At 36.9% G+C, this 23,516-nt stretch overlaps 1 protein-coding gene and 1 non-coding gene across 6 annotated transcripts in view; one reads left to right on the forward strand and one right to left on the reverse strand.

Annotated features, from left to right (window-relative positions):
• The window catches only part of Pcca (propionyl-CoA carboxylase subunit alpha), a 402,547-nt gene that overhangs the window by 279,505 nt on the left and 99,526 nt on the right, over positions 1-23,516 (forward strand). For 4 of the 5 annotated variants that reach the window (XM_023560628.2, XM_023560629.2, XM_003477596.5 and 1 more), the window contains one exon: positions 9,957-10,055. The exons of the other annotated variant lie outside the window; for it this stretch is intronic. In XM_023560628.2, the coding sequence (XP_023416396.1) occupies positions 9,957-10,055 (99 nt within the window). The remainder of the gene's footprint in view (positions 1-9,956; positions 10,056-23,516) is intronic. 5 annotated transcript variants of the gene reach the window in all.
• On the reverse strand, positions 6,777-6,913 carry LOC111753905 (small nucleolar RNA SNORA2/SNORA34 family). Its single transcript, XR_002788673.2, has one exon. It is a non-coding gene; the product is annotated as a small nucleolar RNA SNORA2/SNORA34 family (small nucleolar RNA).

Raw genomic sequence — 23,516 nt, forward strand, 5'->3', positions numbered from 1 at the left:
ATAAATTAGTATATACATAAAGAATAATGTCATTGATGGTCCAAAAGGCTGAAAAAGAGTACAAACCTACGAGAACATCCTTTGAAGGTAGGGCCATAGAAGAAAGAATATCAAATACATTTATTGTTGACTGGTAGAAATGGGCTATTAGATGCAACCAATACTGGAATGCTAAACTGTCAGAGATAGATAATATAAAGTAGATAAGATTAGTAGGAAATAGCACTTCAGTGTCACAATGTGTAGGAATTTGGAAAGAGTAGCTAATTAGTCATTCTTGTGAAAGTGTGATAATACTTTAGCAATGTATATGTTCTGAAGTGCTGAACTAACCAGCTTAGGTAATGGGATTTTGTTGGTATCTTTGATAATGAAAAGCAAATGAGATTCTAATAGGAATCAGATGAAATTTAGAGGCTCAGCAATGGAAGCGTATTACTGAGGGAATAAGAAAAATAGATCAAGTAAAAGTAGTCATTTTTGCTCTTGTGATGCTGGAGATTGAGTCCAGATCCTTGTACAGTACATGCTAGCTGAGCATTCTATCACTGAGCTGTACCCCAACTGTAAAAGTAGGTGTTTAAAATAACAGTAAAACAGATTGAGAATAATCGCTATTTTTAGAACAGTATGTAGTATCAATAGAGCTAGCATTTTATTGAGGGTTATTACATAATAATACAGTCCTGAGTTCCCAGCTTGATGATTCATAGCCACATTATGAACATGCATTTTACATATAAGGAAATGGAGGCATGAGTGTTTAGGTATCTGTGGAACTTAAGTTCAAGCACAAGCCTTCTATTGACAATACCAAGTGGAAATGCAGGATTTAAACATGATCTAGTAGCAGAGCTCCAGTTGCTTTTTATGTAAAACTCATCCACCTGGAGTTATTCATTAAGCTGATGATAATTTACAGTATGATCTGCAGAGAATGACCTTATCACACCAATCCAAAAGAAACTACTACCATAATTAATCTGTGGGCAAAATAATGTAGGATATCTTTTTAAACTGTAAAACTGAAATTAAAGTTGTTACTGATCAATTAATAAGGCGATAATTAAACAGATATTAGATGACTTGGCTGATTGTAGATCAGTACCTAAAATTTGTTTTCAAATTCACATCATTTGATATATATTTAATTACATCTATAGCACAGATATATTTAATATAATGTTTTGTGACAGATTGATGGATCTTCACTATCATTATATCTAGTTTTTCTTGATCTTTTTGTCATTGTTATATATATTTTGGGAAAGAAATATGGTTGTTTTCAAGGTGATAGTGATAAAAAAACCAAACTGATGAGAAATGATTGGTTCTTTTTATTTTTACAAAATAGACATCTTGTTTCCCTGTGGAAGATTGTGAAAGTATAATTACTGTATTTCAGAATGATATTTTAATAGATACAAGAGCAAGATGAAGAAAAGCCCACTCTTTTAGGTTGTATTAAAATAAGAGAATTATTATAATTCATCTTGAATTGTTAAGAATGTTTATTATAATAGCATAAAATGTTTGCTTTGTCATGTTCTATGTAGTAAATAAATGAATCAGGTACAAATGAAAGGAAAATCATGTGCTTCTTATTGTCAGCATCTTAAAGTATATTTGTGTTTTCCATATCTAGTAGCAAGTTATCTAGGTACAGAATATTAGATGGCGGTAATGTCCCATGTTATTAACTGCATGTCATACAAATTCCTGTGTTAATAGGAAGTATGCACATGCCTTCTTTATTTGATACACAATTGAATAGTCATTTTTTTAGTATTTAACAGATAAGGATCAAAAGAACCAGTAAATATCTCAACCTCTAGAAGTCTTCTCTCAGAGTGTGAATATAAAATGAATTATTAAATGCTAATGCTGTATCTTTTTATTTATATGACATTTGTTACTTTTGTTTCTAATGTAGATTGAAGTGAAATACTATAAAGGGTATAACAAAGTAATTGCTCCTATAAATTATAATAATTTTCCTCATAAGTAAAATGGGGAGAAAAGGGTTAAGTTGGAATATATATTTCATGGACATTTTTCAGTCTCAATTAAATCTGGAAACTGTGGCTCTTTTTACACTTACTGTGCCCTACAGTCATTTTTAGGATACACTATAAAAGTTACTGCTTTCAGCTTGATCAACAAATCTTTTTCCTATCTTCCATTTTGTTTTCAGAAATAGAATCAAAATATATGGTCAAAGCTTTCTAAAATAGCAAAAATGTTATTGATTTTTACCAATTGATTTCATCAATTTAACTGTCTACAATGCTAATCTTAACATCTGATGACAAAGAAAGAGACCAGACCTTACATATGACACACACAAAAAAGATGTGATGAATCAAAAGTACTTCTTAACAGCCTATATCTTCCCTTAACAGCCTATATCTTCCCTTAACAGCCTATATCTTTTATTTTTGGAAAATACTTTTGGCAAATATTTCATTTTCTAAGTTTTACAAACCTAATTAAAGTAAAATTTTAAAAAATATTTAGCAGGTTCCTACTGCAATAAAAGTTGTAATATTTTTATTGTGTCAGAAGGTATCTCTGAGGAAGTGTTTTTTGGTTTTTTAATGGTAAAGGATGTAAGTAATCTCTCTCCTGTCAAATTAATTCAGGGCGTATACTTTCTTTTTCCCTTATGATGACGTAGATAGGAAAGTTGAATGTTCCAAATGACTCATGAAAAATATTCCACAGCAGTATCATATGTACTACAAATGCAATTAAATGCTTTTAATGGAATACAAAATTCCAGGTAGATTATTGAATGTGGAAAATGTTTTCTTGAAATTGGAAAGAAAGCATGGTTTTGAACTGTTATTTTAAACAAAATAAATACTCTTAGTTTGAATAACATTCAACCAAACCTACCTATCTCCTTGATTATGCTAGGAGAAAGTTTTCAGAAAATAGAGAGTATGGAGATCCATTTCATGAATTCCACCCACCATAGCCTTGCTGATTCTTTCTAAATTATTACGCCAAAACTTTACATTAGCATATAATCTTTAAATGATTACAGAATGGTGAGAAATTTGATATTCTTATTCTGAAGACTGCATGTAGCACATCCTTTTTTCCCCCCTTCTTTTTTTGGAGTTTGCACTTTTCAAAAGCCAGTGGCACATCCATTTGCTCATTCTCACATTAGCTTTATTTCCCCTTTATCTCCAATTTTGTAAAAGATCACTTTCCTGTTTATAAAATTGTCCTGGCTCACAGAGGAGCACAATTGGAAATGTGGGAGGTCCTGTATGGGCAGTGGGTGTGCTGCAGCAGTGTGGCTGAGAGGCGGGTGTGTTGTGCAGCTTTAATGTGCTGGTAGCTGTGAGATGGAGAGGTCCCCAATGTGTTGAAGTGCCTCCCCAGTCTTTATTACTCCCTGCCTTACTGTTCCTGCCTCTCTATATAATCTGTCCCCTTCCTCTCTACCCTTTTCCAGGGTGCTGCCTGCATCACCTGCTTTGTGATCAGCAGATTTCCCTGCATCCAACTTTCCCAGAATGTTCTACTACTTTCTTACTGTAACTAAAACTTTCCTGTAGTTTCATTCATAGTATCTTCTCTTCAGAAATGGAAAGTAGGATTGTTTTCTTCCTTTGTGTCATCCTAGACTACTATTCTTTCTTGTAAAGTCCTTTGTCTTTGAAACTCATCATCAGTCTGTCTCATCACCTTACCTTCCTCTTGGTGACCTTGAGGTTCCCTCCCTCTTTGCCTTTGTGCAGCTCTTAGTTCCTGTGTTTTCTTTCTATACATGACACCATTCCTGTTTTACCTCTCCACCCATTGCTCTTCCATCTGTCCCCAGCTAAGGTGAACTGAGCCTCCCAGTCTCTCTCATCCAGCCCTATGTACCGAGGACTGTGAAGCACATCATACACCAAGCATAGAGCCACATCAGCCATATGCAACAGCAGCAGCTATGTGTCTGGCCCAGGTGACAGTTTACAGTTTCTCTGACAAGCTTGCTCTTCCCCATTTTCCTCAGTGACTTGCATCCTTCTTGCCATAATTAAGATTCACGCTTTCCTTTCCCAACTGATGATATTTCTGAATGTCCTCCTCCTCCACACTATTTCATCAAATTCATTCTCTAAGCTGTTTCCAGACTGATCTTTTTAAAATGGCGTGGTTGGTATCACTCTCTCTCTCTCTCTCTTTTTTATCGGTACCAGGGATCGAACTCATAACTGTGCACTTGCAAGGCAGGCGCTTATGCCACTGAGCTAAATCCCCAGCCCCAGATGGTATCACTCTCTAACTGGCATTGTCTTTGTTCCCACTGCTTGCCACGCTGTCCAGGTGCCACTGTCCCCTTTGTTTTCTGTCTTCCGGGCACACCAATTTCAAGGCAACTCAGCTTTTCCTTGCTTCAGAGTTTCTGTTTTGTTTTGCTTGGGTTTGTTTGTTTGTTTAATGTGTTGTTATTTTTGGAATAGTTATGTCCACTTTCTATTGCTAGCATTCTTTTTTTTTTTTTTTTTTTTAATCGGTACCGGCGATCGAACTCATGACCGCCTGCTTGCAAGGTAGGTGCTTATGCCACTGAGCTAAATCCCTAGCCCTATTGCTAGCATTCGTACCTAATTTCTATTTTTCTTGCTAATTAGGTAAAGGTCACCTTGTCAAAGAGACTTCCTCTTTTTCCTGAGAACTAAATATTGAGAATGAAAAAGAAATTATAAAAATAGCTGAAGAAGCCTGGCCATGACAGTATACACATGTAATCTCAGCACTTTGGGGGACTCAGGCAGAAGGATCATGAGTTTGAGCCCACCCTTGGAAATTTAATGACTGAATGATACCCTTTCTCAAAATAAAAATATTTTTAAAAGAACTGGAAATGTAGTTTAGTGGCCTTGGGTTCAATTCCCCAGGACACACTGTGTCCTGGGGAATTGTGTCCACCGAAGTGCTGAAGAAGATTGGTGACATATCAGGATATACTTAGTAGCCGCACTGTAGAAGGTTAAGGGAAAGATTTGTGAGCCAGTACAGAGCATTTGCTCTAAAACTGTCAGAGAAAAGAGGAGATGTGTGTGGATAGGTAGTGAGTTCTGTCCAGACTTGAAAGCATAGGGCATGCAGCCAGTATAGACCACAAATAGGAAAATACATTCAAAGGGATAAATTAAGTATTGGAGGAGGTATGTGATGGGTAAGGGAAAGGATGTGAGTGATGATTCAAGAAATAAGATGAGCTGTATCTGTGGCTTCAATTTTGATAAATAAATAGAAATAACAAGAACTTTACTCAGTATTAATATTATAATTATTATAATTATATTAATTATATTAATATAATTAATATTATAATTAGGGTAGATTTGTACTTGAGACATAGATCTTTTTAAACAACATGACATGTTTAAATTAATTCTTCTAAATAGACGTGTTGTGTCTTTGATTTCTCTTTAATATTCAAAGAGTTTTTATATAATGTAAAACGTTCTATGATTTTTACTCTGTTGTTTCAGTTATATAATCTACCTTGAAAGGTGTGAGATTTTGAGCCCCAGAGTATAGTGTCACTTTGCTCTTGCTATATTTTTCTTTTTATCATCAATGAATTTGATTTAATTTATTAGCTCTATTGTCCATTTAAAAAAAAACCTTAAAAGCTTCTGTCCCCAAATGGAGGTTCTTGAGTAGAACAAAAGTTTCTTTATAATACTGGAAATCACCAAATCCAGAATTCATTGTCAGATTATACCTAAAATAGGAGGCCTTTGCAACCACAAAACCACAGTTTTAGACCTAGCAGAGATTTTTGGTATTGTTGCTTCAGGTACCTCCTTCTTAGATGAGGAAGAAAACTTGTTACAAACATAAAATTAGGGCCAGGGATTTAGCTCAGCAGCATAAGCACCTGCCTGGCAAGTGCGAGGTCATGAGTTTGATCATCCATACCCACCCCCTCAAAAAAAAAAAAGAAAGAAAGAAAAAAAGGAACATTAGCTGCATTGCGAAAAAAATCATAAATTTACAACTAGAGATATTAAAATGAGTATCAATCTGTGAACCAAAATGCAGGGTTTTTGTTTTTATTTTAAAGGGGGTAAAAATTAAACACAACAAAACAGAACAAAATAGGACATAAGAAAGCAATGTAAGAGATATAAATTTCAAAGCTAAATGACCTGAGATCTTCACTGTCTATCATATTGTCTGTTTTCTTCCAAGTAGTTATCCATGTCTTCGCATACAGAGAATTCATACAAAAACAACATAGTATAAAATTGATCCAAACAGAATGAGGAAGGTGTTTTAGATCTTCAAAACCAGACTATAGGGAAGTCAACAATTGCTGTCTTAAGAGTCTCTCCTTCCCTTCAAAATAGCTGTCCATATTCTCATGGATATTAAAGTTCAACAAAACAAAACAGGCTAAAATAACACCGTTAATTAGAACAAAGCAAAACAGGGATAAAAGGATTTTTGCCTTCAAAGAGATGGTAGAAGGAAATCCCCCATATTTGCTGTTTTGCCTAGGGTCAACCTCTCAAGGGATGTCCAGATCACTGGCTCTCACTTGCTAATGAGGAGTGGGTTGGAGGATTGGGGGGGGGTGATGTTTGATTCTCAGCCCGTGTGCCAGCAGGCTCACAGCCACTCATGGGGTTTCCAGGTGCTCCAGGTCCCAGCATGGCTCAGGTCCCAGTAAATGCCGGGGGGGGGGGTTCCATCCTGGGCCACTGCAGCCTGCCACACTCACAGCTACTCTTGGGGGGGGGGGCATTGCTTCAAGCTGTTTCTTTCTAATGAATCGACCATTTCACTGCCCAAGTTCTGAAATGGCCAATAGACCATAGAAAGACATCTCTTTAGGCTCCTGCTTGAAACTAACAGCGTCAGAAAGCCTCCGGCCTTGATTCAGGGCCAGCAAAATGCAGTTTTAAGAAAACTGCTACTAGGTATTATATGCCTGCTAGTGAAAGACCAGGAATAGCTGTTGTTTATATAATGATGGAGGGAATTAGCACACTTATACATCTCACTTCAAAGAAATCTCAATATATAGTATACTTTAACAGGACAAATTTTAAGAAGTACCAGTGGATTTATGGCAAGAAACAAGCCTTCCTTCCACCCTTGTTTCTCAGCCACTCTGCTCCACTTAAGTATTTGTCTAGAACTATTTGATGCATTAAGAATTGTAGGTTTTTTTCTTAACAGGAAAGCTTAGCATACTGTATACCAATTCTGTGTTTTCGAGGGGCCTGTTTCTAGCAATATCTGTAGAGACACTTTATTTTTAAAGAAGAGGTCCCCTAAGTTCTCCATGCTACAGTAAATACATTTTTCTGATTTATTTTATTTGTCTATTTTGGTACCAGAAATCAAACTTGTGGCATAGGGCTTGCCAGGCAGGCACTGTGCTGCTGAGCTACATCCCCAAACCTATCTGATATATTTTAAGGGAGCCTTGGCTGGGTATAAAATTAGGAGACATGATTTTCTTTTATCAGTATCTGGAACATAGTGCTCTTTGGTCTTCTATATCCATTTTGCTCTTGAGTAATGAAGAAAAAAAGTAATTAAAAAATTAGGAGACATTATTTTCTTTTATCAGTATCTAGACCATAGTGCTCTTTGGTCTGAGTTTTTCTTTTCTGTAAGCAATTTTTTGTTTTTGCCTAAATACCCACATAATTGTCTCTTTAGTCTTAAAATTCCATAAATGACATCAGCCTACAAATCCAAGATATTGTTTATTTTGAAAAGTTTTATCCAATCATACATAACATTGACTTTGTGTTTATACTTTTTGCTTTATATACCTTTTCAGTGAAAACATTTGGATATTCTTTGTTTCCCCTTTCTCCTTCTTCCATTTCTGTTGTCTTCACTGTAACTTGCTTTTATATTATTAGTCTTATTTTGTTGTATATAATTCCTCCATATCCTGGTATTTCTTTTTAGTCACATTCTATTTTGGTTGTTTCTTAATGTGGCTTTTATCTCTATAATGTTATTTTTTTCTTCATTTTTTTCCTGAGTTCTACCAGCTTGCCTTTCATTTCCTTCTGTTGTTGTGTAATGTCTTCTTTGAACCTTTGTTTTTCTTCTTTGAGCTTTTTTTTTTTTTAAAAAGAGGGGTCACGTTTCCTATTATGCCTTTGAAACTTTGCAGAATTATTTATCTGAACTCTTCCTGTGTTTCTTTGAGTTCTGTGTTATATACTCTTAATGTACTTTTTTCCCTTTATAATATTTTTCTCCCAAATTATATGTGAAGATACACTGTTTGTTATTTTCTGATTGTCATTTATGTTGTACTAGGAAAGGCTGTGCTAAGCATGGGCTAGCTGCAGCTTTTCTTTGGGCTTGTTAGGTTTGTTATCTCTCGCAAATCTACTTCCTTTGCTGTGGGGCTTATTTCTCTCATCAGTTGTTGGCACTGAAGAGTTAAGGTGGTGGTTATTTAAGCAAGGTTTATACTAATGAAGTGCATCTCCACTCTACATCCCTAATTTGGTTACTCTTACCTAGAATTAGGTGTGAACAATGTATATGGTACAGTAATAGAAATTCTTTACTTCAGTCTGCCCCCAGTTTTCCCTTGTATTAAACTGTGATTCAAAAAAATAGTCTCTACTTCCCATATGACTTATCCTTACAATTAGAGTTCACCCATAATAGCATCAATAGGATCATTACATCTGTTGGTCAGAATTACGTACCTTAGAGAAAGCCACTTAGTGCTGGAGCCCTGAGAAGGCTTTGAGCACATTTCTTCCCCTCACCATATAGTTTCTGATTTGGTATCCTTGCTAGGGTGATATTACTAATTTGTCCTTATCATGTATCAGTCATACAGGGAAATACAATTTATTTTTTGATCATAATGTGTATTCTTTCTCCTAAGTTCTCTACCCTGAGTTAAGTGGAGAGGAAAACTAGGTCTTAACTTTAAAGAGTATCTTTTTTAAAAAAATTAGAAGTGAGGAACTTGTTAGGCATCATTTATCTTCATTCTGTACAAACTTATTTTGAAACTTGAGCTATTGTTAGTATCCTTTTACTAGGTTGTCTACTATAAACATTTTTTAAAATTTTTTTTTCTTTTTTCTTTTTATCGTTACCGGGGATTGAACTCATGACTGCATGCTTACAAGGCAGGCGCTTATGCCGCTGAGCTAAATCCCCAGCACCTTAAACTTAAAGTGATGTTTTCTTGCTTCTCATACTAAGGAAATATTTTGTGAGTGAAAATGAGAAAACTTCTAGAATGTTATTTTAAATTAACTTTTTATTTTTTTCCTTTCAGTTACTTTTGTATTATTTATATGGAAATTAAATTTTTTTCTTTTAAGTATATCTCTGCTTTGAAAGCCAGTGATTTTATTTTTATTTTTGCATCTTGAATGATGATTTGATGGAATTAACCATTTATGATTGACAATATATGATGGAACTTTGTATAGTTTGAGTGGTCTTTTGGATATTCAACACCAGAAATTTTGTCTAATTAAATCTTCTGTTTAATTAAGATAACAATGCATAGTCCTTCATTAAAGTTAACACAGAAAAAGTTCTTCCTTGGTCCTTGGAGAGGATATTATATGCAAGGCTTGTTGTGTGGGTTGCAAAATGTCACTGGAATTTATATGCATTACTTGTCTAATTGCAGTAAATGTAGCATGTCCAGATAGGTTTTGAGTTAGAAGGCTGTTTGTTACTTATTGCAAATGCTCGAAGCCTCAATATCTGAAGGCAGCTGTTCGCAGGTCCTTCACCTCTCCCCAGAGATGGCTGGGAAGACTCTGTTGTTGGACCCTGTCTTTCATGGCGGGAGCAGTAAACATGACAGGTTGTTTGGGAGCCATCTGTTTAAAGTGGCTGCTGCTTTGTATGCAGCAATGAACTTGAGATCAGTTTTCTGTCTTTCTTCATGGTAACAGTCTTATTTGGTGTCACAACAGGTGGAAGTTGATGGGTCGAAACTAAATGTGACCAGTACATGGAACCTGGCTTTGCCCTTACTGTCTGTCAACATTGATGGCATTCAGAGGACTGTGCAGGTAAATGTTCTGATTATTTTCTTAGAAGGCTTCCTCCAGATTAAAATCCTTATCAACACTTATATCATTCGTTCTTACAGACATAGTGAGGAAAAGCTGTATTTTATTCATCTTTTACCTTTTATAATTGAAAACATTTTTCTTATGGGGATCTTAAATTACATCTTAATGTGAGTACTTAATATTTTCAGGCAATCTCAGAAAGTTATTGTATTATATTTTGTTATAAATAATGAGTTCTGCCACTATTTTTTAAAAATTTTAGGTCAGTAGTATTTGTTGTTTTGGGCTCTAAATGTGATTTACGTGCACTGTTACCTTTTATTATCTATGCAATTGGAGTTGTGTAGTGTTAGATTAGTACAAACGTGAACTAGACAGGTTGACTTTCCCTTGGACATCATTTTATAAGAACAAATAATCTTAATTTGTAACCTTTATTTTTCTCCTAGTATAAAATGAGTTACATTGATGAGAGGCCTTAAACCTAGAGGTGATAGAATATTCTTTGTAACCTATGACCTCTGTTTTTAAACAGAAAGCAATGAAAAGAGATTTTTCCAATATTTCTTCATTTTACCTCACACTGAGGTTTAGGGTTTGGGGCACGGGAAGAGGCTAAAACAACAGCAGCAAAAAACCCTCCAAAATAAACATGGAAAATGTGACTCTCACATGTAAATAAAAGTAGTAAATTCCCTGTATTATTACATGCTTGTTCTTTAACTTGATTTTTCACAGAAAGTTAATTTTTAGAACCTAGCAAATTAAGAGAATCACAAATGAAGACTAATCTACACCTGACTCATATGTGCCTCTAGTAGAGACTTTGGGGAAGATGGGGAGGGGATTCTGGCTGTAGTTCTTTTTCATTTTTAAAAAATTTTATTAGTATATGTTTACAGTTTATAGTCATCTTGTGGATTGGATACATGTGCATACTGCAGCTTGGTTTTTTTGTGTTGTTTTTAAAATCCCCTTCCTCTTCCCTCCTCTTCAGTCATTCTTTTGGACATGGCAGATGGCTGGCTGACTTCTGGGACACTTCTATGAATTTAAGAGAATTCTTTACCTTGCAGAATTCCTATGTATGCTGTGACTTTCCAGTTGCTTCCTGAGTTCCCACTATGTCCACTCCAGATGTTCTTAAACAGAATTCCTCACAGTGGCGCAGTCTGCCCCTCCTCTGTTTAAGCCATATCTGGGCTACAAGAAATAGTTATGAGTCCTTGCCCTCCCACCCAAAGTACAGTTTGAGAGTGCAGGCTTCACTTCTTCCTCTGTCACCAAGAACAGGATCTAGTGGCATCTTATTTTAGATTGTGTAGCTACTTTTCATTTTATTGCTGAATCAATGTGAGTACATGAAAAGTAGCACTTAATTTCTTTAGATGATGAGATAGTTGGGTAAGCAGCATGCTTTTCCTTTAGGAATTGTCTTCATTGTCCCTCTTATTTTCCTGGTTTTCAGAGGTAATCCTCGTGACCTTAATATTACTCATTCTGTTCTTTAAACAGCAGTTGTATTTTTTTGTGTATAATCATTTGAATAGTGAATTTCATAGCTTGCTAGTTTCCTTTAATTGGTATAAACTAACTACTTTTATTTCACTCTAAATCCCTGTTGTTTTGTTGTAAGTCCTTAGCACTTATAAAAGTTCAGTTACTGGGTGGGTAGGTAAATGAATGAATGGGTAGTTAGCTTACATTTTGTAATTTCAGAAATCTGTGTTGTCTGTATTTTCAGTTTAAGATGTAGATTTTTCTTTCTTCTAAGCTTGCATCAAATAAAGCCATGCTCCTAAAATAGCCATCTTAACTGGATTATTAAACTGTGTTTAGTTCTGGCCTCCAACATTGGCACCGTGCTCATCATGTTGGTTAGAAGAGTGCTGTGGGCTCAGAGTCTCCATAGTTTCTGTGAGAGCAAAGACAAGCAGGAGGGCACTGAGGAACTGCCCACAGATGTTCTTTGATTATCCAGCACCATTTGGCTCCATTTCCTGCAGGCAGCACCTGAGCTGTTTTAGGCCAACTGTGCCACCTACTGAGAGGTGCACACTGACGGTCCGCAGCTACAGAAGAGGGTGTATGCCAGCTGCCCTGTTTCCTCCTTCTTGGGAATTACACACATGTTTCTACTCCCTCTCACCTGGCGTCACTCATTATTCTTTGCACAGTGAAGTCAGCTTCACAGTCTTTACTATATCCACTTTCTCTTTAAGTTGCCTGTTCTCTTCTGACTTAAAATCTTATGCATGGAAAAACCTCTGTTGTTGCTGATAACCACCAGTGTGGAGCCAGTGATATTTCTGAAAGAGGATGTGTGTATAGGGCAGGGTCATAGAATTTTTTTTTTTAAAAAAGAAATAGCATTTATTTAGAAAGCAAAGAATTGCAGTGCTAAAGCACTGAATCAGGGATCCTGAGTAGTAGAAGTTCATGCGGCAAATGCCAGAGAGGATTTTGAAGGGGCATTCATCCCTACAATAATTGTTTTTCGAGGCAGCTCATTGCCTGGTGGAAATCCTGAACTACAAGCCCAGTCTGACTGGTAATGAGGACTGTCCAGGCAAAAGACCCTGGCAACCAGGGGACACTGACATCGATTGTTCACCTGGCTCCTGGAAATTCTATGCTTTAACCCATCCTCTCGCAGCTTCCTGACTCCGCCCTAAAAACCTTAGCCTTAGTGGCTTCATTTTCTTTTTTTCTTTTTTTTCCTTTTTAAAAAAAATTTATTTAAGGAGAAAAAGGAAAAAAAAAGCAGAAAAAGGGTACAAGTTATACAGAATTTCAGAAAAAAAAATAAAACAGTAGGAAATCACTAGTCGATGGATTACATATTGTCATCTTAGAAATATTTGTTCAAGTTACAAAATTAAAGCTTATATAGTGGACATTCAAACAGTGAGACCAAACAGTTCTGTTCAATGATCCAACAAAACTCAGTAATATCATTGTCTATCTTATACATTTAAATATACATGCAGTTATATCATTTAGAGCACTTTCTTTTCCTCTCTTTTGTACAATGACTATTACACATTTTGGGTTTTATTGCTCCCACAATTCTTATTACTTTTTTTAGAAGAGAGTAAAACCAAATGTGACATAACAGAACAGAGTTGGTCAAATCAAAAGGGTGGACATAATAGATAATGTAAAAACATAATGCAAAGTGATCAACAATGGTTACCATAATGCCTCCCGCTATCTCTAATAGAGTTGCCTATATCATCAGTTATAATAAAATTGAACAAAACAGTAAAGAATGAAACCAACAAAACCAAAACATTGGAGACATTACAGGTCTTCAAAAGTAGATAATAGTCAACCAGAATGGGCGTCATAATGAATCCCACTATCTTCACAGCTGTTGCCTAAACTTTCGAACCTGGTACTATCAAGCAAAACAGAATAGAGGAACATCAGTCAAAACAAGATGGTGAGAGCAATACAGGGCTTCAAATCAGGTTAATAGAAAATCAAAGTGGGTTACTATAATATATCCTGCTATTTATTTATTTTTCCCTTAGTTAAAAGGATAAAAATAAAAAAGTAAATAATAAAATGGAGATTGAGATAAAAGAGGGCATAACAACAAAACAGTGCAGGTCAAAACATAACCATTTAAGCAAAATAGTGTTTCACCACAAGATAATCCCGACATAAAAGTAGTTATCATATTGTCTCTTTCCTTGAAATCTTTGAGTATAACTTTGTATACTGTAGCATCAAATATATCAAAACAATGTAAAACCATTCAAGAGAATGACAGTATTACAGGGTATTTAGAATCAACTAACAGAAAATGAACAATGGCTTCTGTATAATCTTCTTGTCTATAAAAGTTTTTGTTTATACTACCACATATAATAAGATCCAATAAGTTACAACATGTTAAGACCAATGGAGACAGAAGAACAAAAGCTTGATGAGACTTCAAAACAAGATGATACTAAATCAGCATTACCTATTATGATGTCGTTTTCTCCAAAATAGCTGTTCCTATCATCCAATCTTCTCTACCTCATTTCTGTTGAGCTCTTTTTCTGTCATTAGTTGTCAGTTTGTCTTCTTCATTTTGTTTTCTGCTCCATTCATTGTGGCCTCTCTGCCACTATTTCTGGACTCTTCGTATTTTTCTTTTTTAGAATATCCTGCAGTATTCTCTGTAGAGTTGAATTGGTGGTTGCATATTTCCCTAGTTCCTCTTTATCCTGGAAGCACCTTGTTTTTCCATCAATTTCCAGGGATAATTATGCAGGATATATCAATATTGGCTGGAGGTTATTATCTTTCAAAGCTTGAATTATTTCCCCCCACGCTCTTCATGATTTGATGGTTTGTGCCGAGAAGTCTGCTGTAATTCTGATGGGTGTTCCCTTGTAAGTGATCTGTTTCTTGTCTCTGATGGCTTTTAATATTCTGTTCTTATATTGGATTTCTGGAATTTTGATTATTATATGCCTGGGTGTAGCTCTGTTTGGGTTGTAGGTGGCTGGGGTCCTGAATGCTTCATACATCTGAGTATCTTTACCTTTTGCTAAATTAGGAAAATTCTCCTGGATTATTTCTGTGAGTAGCTTTTGTAGTTCATTTGTTTGTGTCCCTACCTCTTCTTTTATGTTCTTAATTCTTAAGTTATAGATCCTCTTATCATCTTCTAGTCTTTGTATTGTTGCTGTTTGTTTCTTTGTTATTTTTAAGAAGTTTTTCATTTCATGCTCCCATATTACAAACCTGGCCTCCAGTTCAGATAAGCTATCCTTAGTTTCTTTCAAGCTGTTATGCCAGCTTTCGATAGAGTATTTAGTTTCCTGGTAATCTCTTTGAACCTGCTTCACGTATTCTATGCTTTCTCTATTTTCTCCATCAAACAATTCTCCCCTCTTTTTCTGTTCTTCCATTCCACCATTTGTTTTTTCTTGGGTGGTGCTTAACATTTCTCTAACTATTCTGCTTATGTCTAGCTTCAGGTCATTAATAACTTCATTCCTGAACTCGTCTATGAGGCTCTGGAGAGAGCATTCTATGTCTATTGGTGCTGTGTCTGCTCTTGCCTGTTTCTCAGGGTTGGGGGCTGAGGGGCCTTTCTTGTTGCTCCCTCTTACCATATTCTTTGTTCCTTATATATGCAAGCATATATAGGAGGCCCAGCTTCCTTCCTTGTTGGCCACAGTCTGTTTGAATTGCGCCTGCTAGGTGTTCCCACCCACTGCAGTGCACCAGGGAGTTACGGACTGGGCAGCCTATGCCGGGCCCACCCTTCCAGGTCACCTTCAGGTGCTGGGACCTGGGTTGTGCTAGCCTACTGGGTCTTAGCCAGCAGCGTCATGTAAGCTAGGCACTGCTCACCACTCCCGCTTGTGAGGGGGATATGTGACTGAAGTCACTACAGTGCCCTGTTCCGGCAAGTCTGCCCGGTCCCAGAATGTCCTCTGTTGTATCCTCTAGACCGTGGAAGAGTCCCAGTTTCCCTCACTCACCGTAGGTCGATGTACGGCTCCCCGCCCATCCTGCTCTCAACTCCGTTCACTGATTGCCGTTCTCAGAACTTTTGTGCGTCTCTCTCCCTGTCAAGCTGATTCAGACACAGCCGCGGCGGCAGGAAACCCAAATCGCAGCTTCCAATGGCACGGGCTCCAGCTTCCATGATTAGGCTTTATCTGTTCGTGTTATAGCACCAGGATTGCATTCCCAGTTGGTTTCTCTCAGCCCAGTTCGTTCTTGGGTCAGCAGGGCATATCTCCTCTTGCTTAGGATTCCTCACTCCGCACCATTCCTGGGTTCTAAGCTAGGTCTTTCAGAGAGCCTCCGTAGCTGCTGCTATCTGTCTGCCATGTTCTCCCAGAAGTCCCTAGAATTTTTAATAACAATCAGGGGACATAAATGTTGAGAACTCTTGAACTTAAAGGTCCTTGTTAACTTTTTTTTTTCTATTCCTTGAACTAATAAGTCGGCCAGTGTTTCTGCAAATATTATCATCCTTAGAAGATAAATTGTAGTTATTTCATATTTATTTGCTTTTTGTTGTGCTTTTTTGCCAGCTGTAGAGTCTGTCATTAATGATATTCACTAAGCATGTCTTAATGGTCTGAGATCCTAATAATCATGTCATATTTGTTTTGTAGAAAGATATATTCATATTTCCAAATTACCTACTTTAAATATTGGGGGGGGGATGACCTTTTCTAATAGATATATGACCAGGGATTAGGGCCAGGGATTTAAACTCAGTGACCTAAGCGCCTGCCTGGCAAGTGCAAGGTTATGAGTTTGATCCTCGGTATTCCCTGCTCCCTGTCAAAGGAAAAAAAAAAAAAAATAGATCTATGACCCATATATGGGATTGTCAATTTCATAATAGCTTTATTTTAAAAAGAAGAGACTGATGAAATTAAAACTTTACTGATTGATTCTCTTTAACCTAACATATGTAAATGTTGTTTCACCATGAAACAATGTATAAAAAAATATGATATCAGAAAAACCAGAAGTTGGGCATAGTACAGTAGTATTGCTTTTCTTTTCCTCTTTTCCTCTCTCACTTCCTCCCTGCTTTCCTTCGCTCCTCTTTCATTTTCCTTCTCCCTCCTTTCTTTTTTGCCCCACCTTCCTCCTTTCCTTCTTTCCCCCCTTCCTTCTTTTTAGCAGTACGGGGGATGAACACAGATCATCTCACATGCTGCTAGGCAAGCCCTCTGCTGCTGAGCTACATTCCCAACTCTTAAAAATTTTTATTATTTGGGGCTGGGGAAATAGCTCAGTGGCCTAGCATGGATGAGGCTCTGGGTTGATCCCCAGCACTGGAAATTTTTATTTTCTGTTTTTTTTATTTAGTTAGTTACATTTTGGGACACAGTCTTGCTAAATTGCCTAGTCTGGCCTTGAATTTGTCCCCTAGTGTTGCTTCCTGAGTAGATGGAATTGTAGATGTGTGTCCCCACCCTTGACAATGCAACAATATCTTAAACAATGGAACAGTTAATGCAATGCAGTCCTACTAAAACAATGAAATTGTGCTTAATAGAAAAATGTATTACCTTGTTTCATTGTTTAATTAAAGTAAAACCAGATAGGGTAGTGCATGTAGTAATCCTGTACTCTGGGAGGCTGAGACAGGAGGATTGCAAGTTGAAGCCCAACTTAGGCATTTAATGAGATTCTGTTTCCAAAAATTTTTTTTTGAAAAAGGGAGGGAGGAAATTAGAGCTATAGTACAAAGGTCCTAGATTCATTCCTTATACTGCTAAACAAGCAAGCAAGCAAACAAAACAGTCATTCACCAAAATTAAAACAAAATTTAATTTCTCAATTATGCTGGTCACATTTCAGTTTCCAGTAGCCACAGGTTGCTGGTATGGTTACTGGTTTAGACAGCCCACAAACTGGTAGTGACTTCTGTAAATCAGAGTGTATTTTAGGTGCAAAAAGCATAATTTTTTAAAGCATTTTCTCATATGTCAATCACAGCTTTGGTATTTATCATTTAAGAATGAATTGGGTTCATGGAAATAGTGAATTGAGGGATAGCATCCAAGTGACTTGAATGTATTTTTAAATAGATGAATTTATCAAACAGAAGATGCATTTATTATCCAATTAGCAAACATTACTAATGTTAATTTAGAAGCTCAACAAAAACTTGAACTATTTTTAAAATGTGAACTCATTTCAGACCTATTTTTAAAAAGTGGAATAATTTCCTGCTGGTAGTATATAATTAAAGTGATGAAAGAAAGTAAACATTGTTGTATGCCATTTGTAAGGAGCTTGCTCTGTTTTCTTCATACACCTTAGAATCTTTGTAGTGGGGAACAGGTGGGATCAATAGAACTTTATATTATTACTATTACTATGGCTGTACTTTAGTCCTGTGAAGTAATTTCTTTTTTTTTTAATCCTTGAAAGAAGCTCTTCAATTTTACATTGAACAAGGCAGATAGTTTTCCATTTCTTACAATGTGACTTGTCTGCCAGGATTTAATATATTGTTTCTTGTTAGCACTTTACAGACTACATTTTCATTTTGCACAGTCACGTTGTTGGAACATTTGCAAGCAGAGCCCACTGACTGCTATTGGCTTGTTTCTTTGTGTGGCGTGATTTCTTCTATCCACCTGCTCACAGCAGGTTGTCTTCAGGCCTGAAGACTAGCTAAATACTTTTGAAAATATCTGGAGTTCCTGCTAAGGTCTAACAATTTCCGCATTTGTCTGATGTGGAGCTATTCACAGTGCAACTTTGAAGACATTTTTCCTTCTCCTTTCTCATATTCTTGCTTAAATATTTTCAAGAGAAGATAAAGTTATTATACATACTGGTACACAGATCACTGCAGCCCTACTGCATTCTCTGTTGAATAGGTCATTGATATTCAACTAAGTGGAACTAATTTTCTGTGTTAAAGCAGACAAATTTGGAATAATGTCACATGAATCTCATGCTATTTACTACAGAATACCAGATTAAATGGATTACTTGTAAGTTGGTTGGAGTATTAAATAGATGATATAACATGATAACTTAAAATGCCGAGTATGCCTAAGTAATGCAGAATATTGCCTGTGCACAAGAATATGACAGAAGAGATGTTACTGTATTTGCAGACTGAGTAAACTCTATGTTCACAAATGCTTCTCCCTACAGATTAGAGTAGATTTTTAAAATTTAATGTTAGCTTTCTGTGTTGACTAAAATAAATAATTGATTTTCATATTCACTGAAAAGAGACATAGGAATTTTTTTGTGTTTTAGATTAAAATAGCTCCTTCAAGGTCTAAAAAAAAACTTTAATTTTAATCCTAATAGCTACAGATTAAACCCAGATGCTTCACACAGGCTAAGAATTCAGTTAATCACTGAGCTACACCCAGCCCTTAAATTAATATTTTAATTAGAAATTTAAATGAAGCTTGCACATACACACACATACACACACTGGATTTAGAAGTAGTTGGTATATGTTCTTAGTTAAAATATCAATGTTTTTTCCATGTTTTTAAGGTGTTCCCCCCACTTTTTAGACATAATTAGCTATTATTTTGTACTATGTGCATGTGACTACTCTAGAGTTATCGAATGTAATAATGAAACCATCTATTTAGGTTGTGCAGGATATATAAATATATAACAGAATAAGTAGAGGTTAGTGTGTTTTTCTAAAAAAGTAGAAATGAAAGTAATTATTAACCATCTCTTTTTCACTTTCCTGAAAATATCAATTACAGTTACACATCTTAGAAACAGGCTGACTAGAAAAACAAAAATAACTCCTTTCACTATACTTCAAAAAACTTAATCACAATTGAACAGTTGGGATATACTTATAACTGTAGTTTAAAAATATTAATTCATACAGAGGTCTGCCTGCTTTGGGGCTATATCTGGGAAGCCTTGCTGTTTGTCTTGGCCTCTAGCAGCATGCTTTATAATTTGGAGTTGCTGGTAAAATTTGCAATAATGGGAAACATCTTTTTCGTGTCCAACCTCCACACATAGACACTTTTTTTCTTTTCCACTATCTGTTAACTAGAAAATTATGTTTTAGTGGCTGCTAGAGGAAGAGAGTTTTGCATAGTATAAATACTGATTGTTGTAAAAGTGGAAAATAATACAAGCAACTGCACTGGATACCAGTAGACAAATCCCATAGTAACAGCCTTTAAAGAATATTATCAAATTGGAATCAGAGAAAGAAAAAAGAAAATGATCACTATTTCTTCTTCTTAATGTTTAGTGACATTACTTTTAAGGGGAAATTGCCTCTAATTTTATTATCTTAGAAAGATGTTTTTGGAATGCTTGATTCACTGTTTTGTGAATGTTTTCTTTTTTGAGTGAGTATCCTTGTTAATTTTGTATTAATTTGATTCTGATAAATGTTGAAACAAATTTAACAGAATTTTACTATAAAATTTTCTTTAAAGAAGTAAAAAGTGTACTTGTAAGTATTGCAGTAGGCTGTCACAATAAGAAAAAAGAAATTTTTATTTGACTTTGAAATGCCATTGAAATGGTGAAAAACTTTGGAAGAAAATATTTTAATAAGGGTAGAATATGTTTTGTGGACATAAAATATTTAATTCTTAAGACTTGCAACTAGCTTAGCAGTGATGAGTTCATACTTGTTTTGGCATGTATCTGACACACTGTAGGCATTGAGTACTTTATTTCTTATGGATTATGAAACCTGTCTTAAACCTTGATTGTGTGACTTGCTTTAAATTGAATAAGAAGTTCAGAAACTATGTGACTACATACATGATTTTGATACTAAGAAGCTGGATGAACGCTGTAAGATAGGAAAACTGATAGAAAGTGGCTTGTATTTTAGATGTAGGGCAAAAATACCAGGTGTAATAGATGCAAGATGTGAAAGAAGTTAAGGAATTGAGAAACCAAATGAATCAATTTTATTTACATGGAGCCTAGAAGAGAGCAGATTTGACAAGGCAGGTAGAGAATTCTGCTTGGAGTTTGTGTGGCTGATCAGAGCATTAGATACGTAGGAGTTAGTATTAAGTTAATATTTGACTATGAGTCCTGAATGCAGAAGACAAGCCAGAGTTTAAAACAAAGTCAATAACCATGAGCATGTGGATTTTCTCCAAAAGTATGGATCTGCTGCATGCAGAAAAATAAAAGGGACTCTTACACCTTATACAATACAGTAATTGACCCAAAATGGTTGAATGACTTGAAACTTTATATCTCCTAGAAGAAAAAAAAGAGGGCAAGCTTCAGATTTGGGCATTGACAGGGATTTCTTTGTTTGCATCACTGAGGGAGGAGGAATCTTTTGGAGGTGGTGGATGTTTTGTATCTTGATTGTGCTGGTGGTTTCATAGTTGCATTTAACTGTCAAAAGTCAAAAAGTATATTTGAAGGAGATGCAGCTTTGTTGATTGATAATAGTTCAGTAAAACTGATTTTTAAGCGTGGTATGGGACAAGAGGGAAAGAATGTGGAGGGAAAGTAAAGGCTCTATAGACTGGAGTCTGATGCCTTCAGCAAGTAGAAATTGAACAAAGAGATGAAGCCAGCAAGGGAGGCTAAGAAAAAGCTCCCAGGAAAGTAGGAAGCCCTCCTGCCACCCCCCAGCACACAAAAACCAGGAGCTTGGAATAAATAGCCTTAAACTCAGGGTGGAAAGAATTTGGAGAAAGGGAATATCCCTTGTTTCTGATAGGATTATTTCCAAAAGATGTGAAGTATAAAACAAAAGAGGCCTTTATTCTGAGAACACAGAGAGAGATAACCGACACCCCGGACCTCTGGAGTCCTGCGATCCCTCTGGCAGACAAGTGGCATGGGGGTATATAAGCCTAAGCTTAGGGTAGTGCCCTAGGGCCATTAGAGATGCACAGGTATCTCATTGGTACACGTTTGGTGCCAGGGGAAAATTCCTAAGGGTGGGGGAAGATAGAGTCACAGGTAAATCTCTATGCGCTGGGAAGGTTCTGGTTGAGGCTTTCCTGGCTACAGTGTCCGGCCTGGGCCAAAATGCTTTCATATCCCGTCTTACGATTATTATGAAAAGGGGCAAAGATTTCTCTCTTTAACTACATCCTGCTGGCAAAGGGTGCTGTACTGGAGTCTAGGGGAGTCGACAGGATTACGGTTAATGCCCAGGTAGACGCTGGTGCCAGGTGTTTTAGCCAGGACAATTTCACTGGTGAATGCAATATGTTAGACTGGGAAAACAAAGAGACATGATGTTATGAGGAGACATGGCACTGTCATATTTAAGGACCTACGTGAGGTAGAGGAAAAGGTGCCTTTGATTTAGATATGTCATTATATCAGGATGACGTTGAGGTAGGATCATTGTCACGGTGAAGTAGAATTCTGAAAAATAAGTGTGAGGTTAGGAGAAGTGATGTTATGAGAGGTGATTATGCCCCCCTCTAAAAGCATAAAAGTTAAGAGGATAGGTGTGTGAAACTTGTCTCCGGTCCATGAGTTGAACTGGAAAAAATAGGGGGAGTAGGGAAGGCGGTGGCTGTACCAGTATAGGGAAAGTAAGGGCTTAGGGTTTCAGGGATGTCACATTTAACCAGACAGCTGAGGGTAGAAAAAACTACAACAGTCATCACATAGAACATTATGAAGATGATCTTACGCATGATGTGGGAGTCTTTAGGAAAGACTATCAAAGAGTCCTGCTGTAAAAATGATCATTAATAGAACGTAAGAAATTAGGAAGCAAAGTGGATAACAAAACATGACTTAGCCTGTTAACTGTGGCTGTGAGGCCTTTGTGAAATGAGATGGGTGGGCGACAAAAGATGAGATGACCACTCAGAATGATCAGATTTAGGGCTGGGAGGGCACCTCTTAGCCTGAGTGATGTGAAACCAGGATGGGAGTCCAGCAACTTTGACCACTGTAGAGGCAGCCAAGTAGACCAGATATGGGCCACTCCACCTTGGTTGTAGTCCTGTGGATTTAGAACATTTGAGATAAATTAGATCTCCTGGAGATATGGGAGGATCTGGTTTGGCCTCTCCAGAGGGTTGTGGAAGGCAGAGATCAGCATGTTGTCGCAACAGGTGTCGGAGGAAGGAGAGGACTGGGACATAGTCAGCCAGGGGAGGGAGGGGAGGGAGGGGAGGAGGGAGGGAGATTTTGGGGAGTAGGAAGATTGTGGGGTAAGAATGGCCTGCCATACATAAGTTCAAAAGGACTTAAGAAAGTAGGAGCCTGGGGAAGTGCCCTGAGCTTGGCTAAGGCTAAGGGCAAAAGTTGAGGCCAAGTTGATGTAGTTCTAAAGTGAGTTTTGTAAGGTGTTTCTTTATGAGGCCATTTGCCTTTTCTACTTTTCCTGAGGATTGTGGATGGTATGGGATGCGTAGGTGCCAGGTGATGTGTAAGCCTGAGGTTACCTGTTGAGTGATCTGAGAAATAAAGGCGAGACCATTATCTGACTGAATACTCAGAGGTAGACCAAACCTTGGAATGATTTCTTGTAATATGACTTTGGTAACTACATCAGCAGTTTCCCTGGTTGTGGGAAAGGCTTCTATCCATCCTGAAAAGGTACAAACAAAGGTGAGAAGATATTTGAAGTCTTGTGGCGGGGCATGTGTGTAAAATCTATCTGCCAGTCCTCACCAGGAGTGTGTCCTCGAAACTGACGGGTAGGAAAGGAAGGGGGTGCCATGCATCCCTGAGGAGAGGTCCTGGCACAGAGATCACAGGTGTGAGTAATCTTAAGAATGAAAGCTTTTAGAGAAGGGTGTGTGACTACTGGGGCTAAGAGTTTGTGTGGGGCCTGTGATCCTATATGAAAAGAGTTGTGTAAGTCAGTGATGATGTCTAAGGCCTGTTGATGTGGGAGAACAAGTTCAGATCCCTAAAAAATCCATCCCTGAGTTTTTTATGTGTAACCTGGTTTATGAAGTAGCTGTAACTGCTCTGGTGAATAATTAGGCTGTGAAGTAGACTGTTTGG

This window comes from Cavia porcellus, unplaced genomic scaffold (genome assembly GCF_034190915.1).
Source record: "Cavia porcellus strain 051 isolate PalLab524CR breed Dunkin Hartley unplaced genomic scaffold, mCavPor4.1 scaffold_4, whole genome shotgun sequence".
Lineage (NCBI taxonomy): Eukaryota > Metazoa > Chordata > Mammalia > Rodentia > Caviidae > Cavia > Cavia porcellus.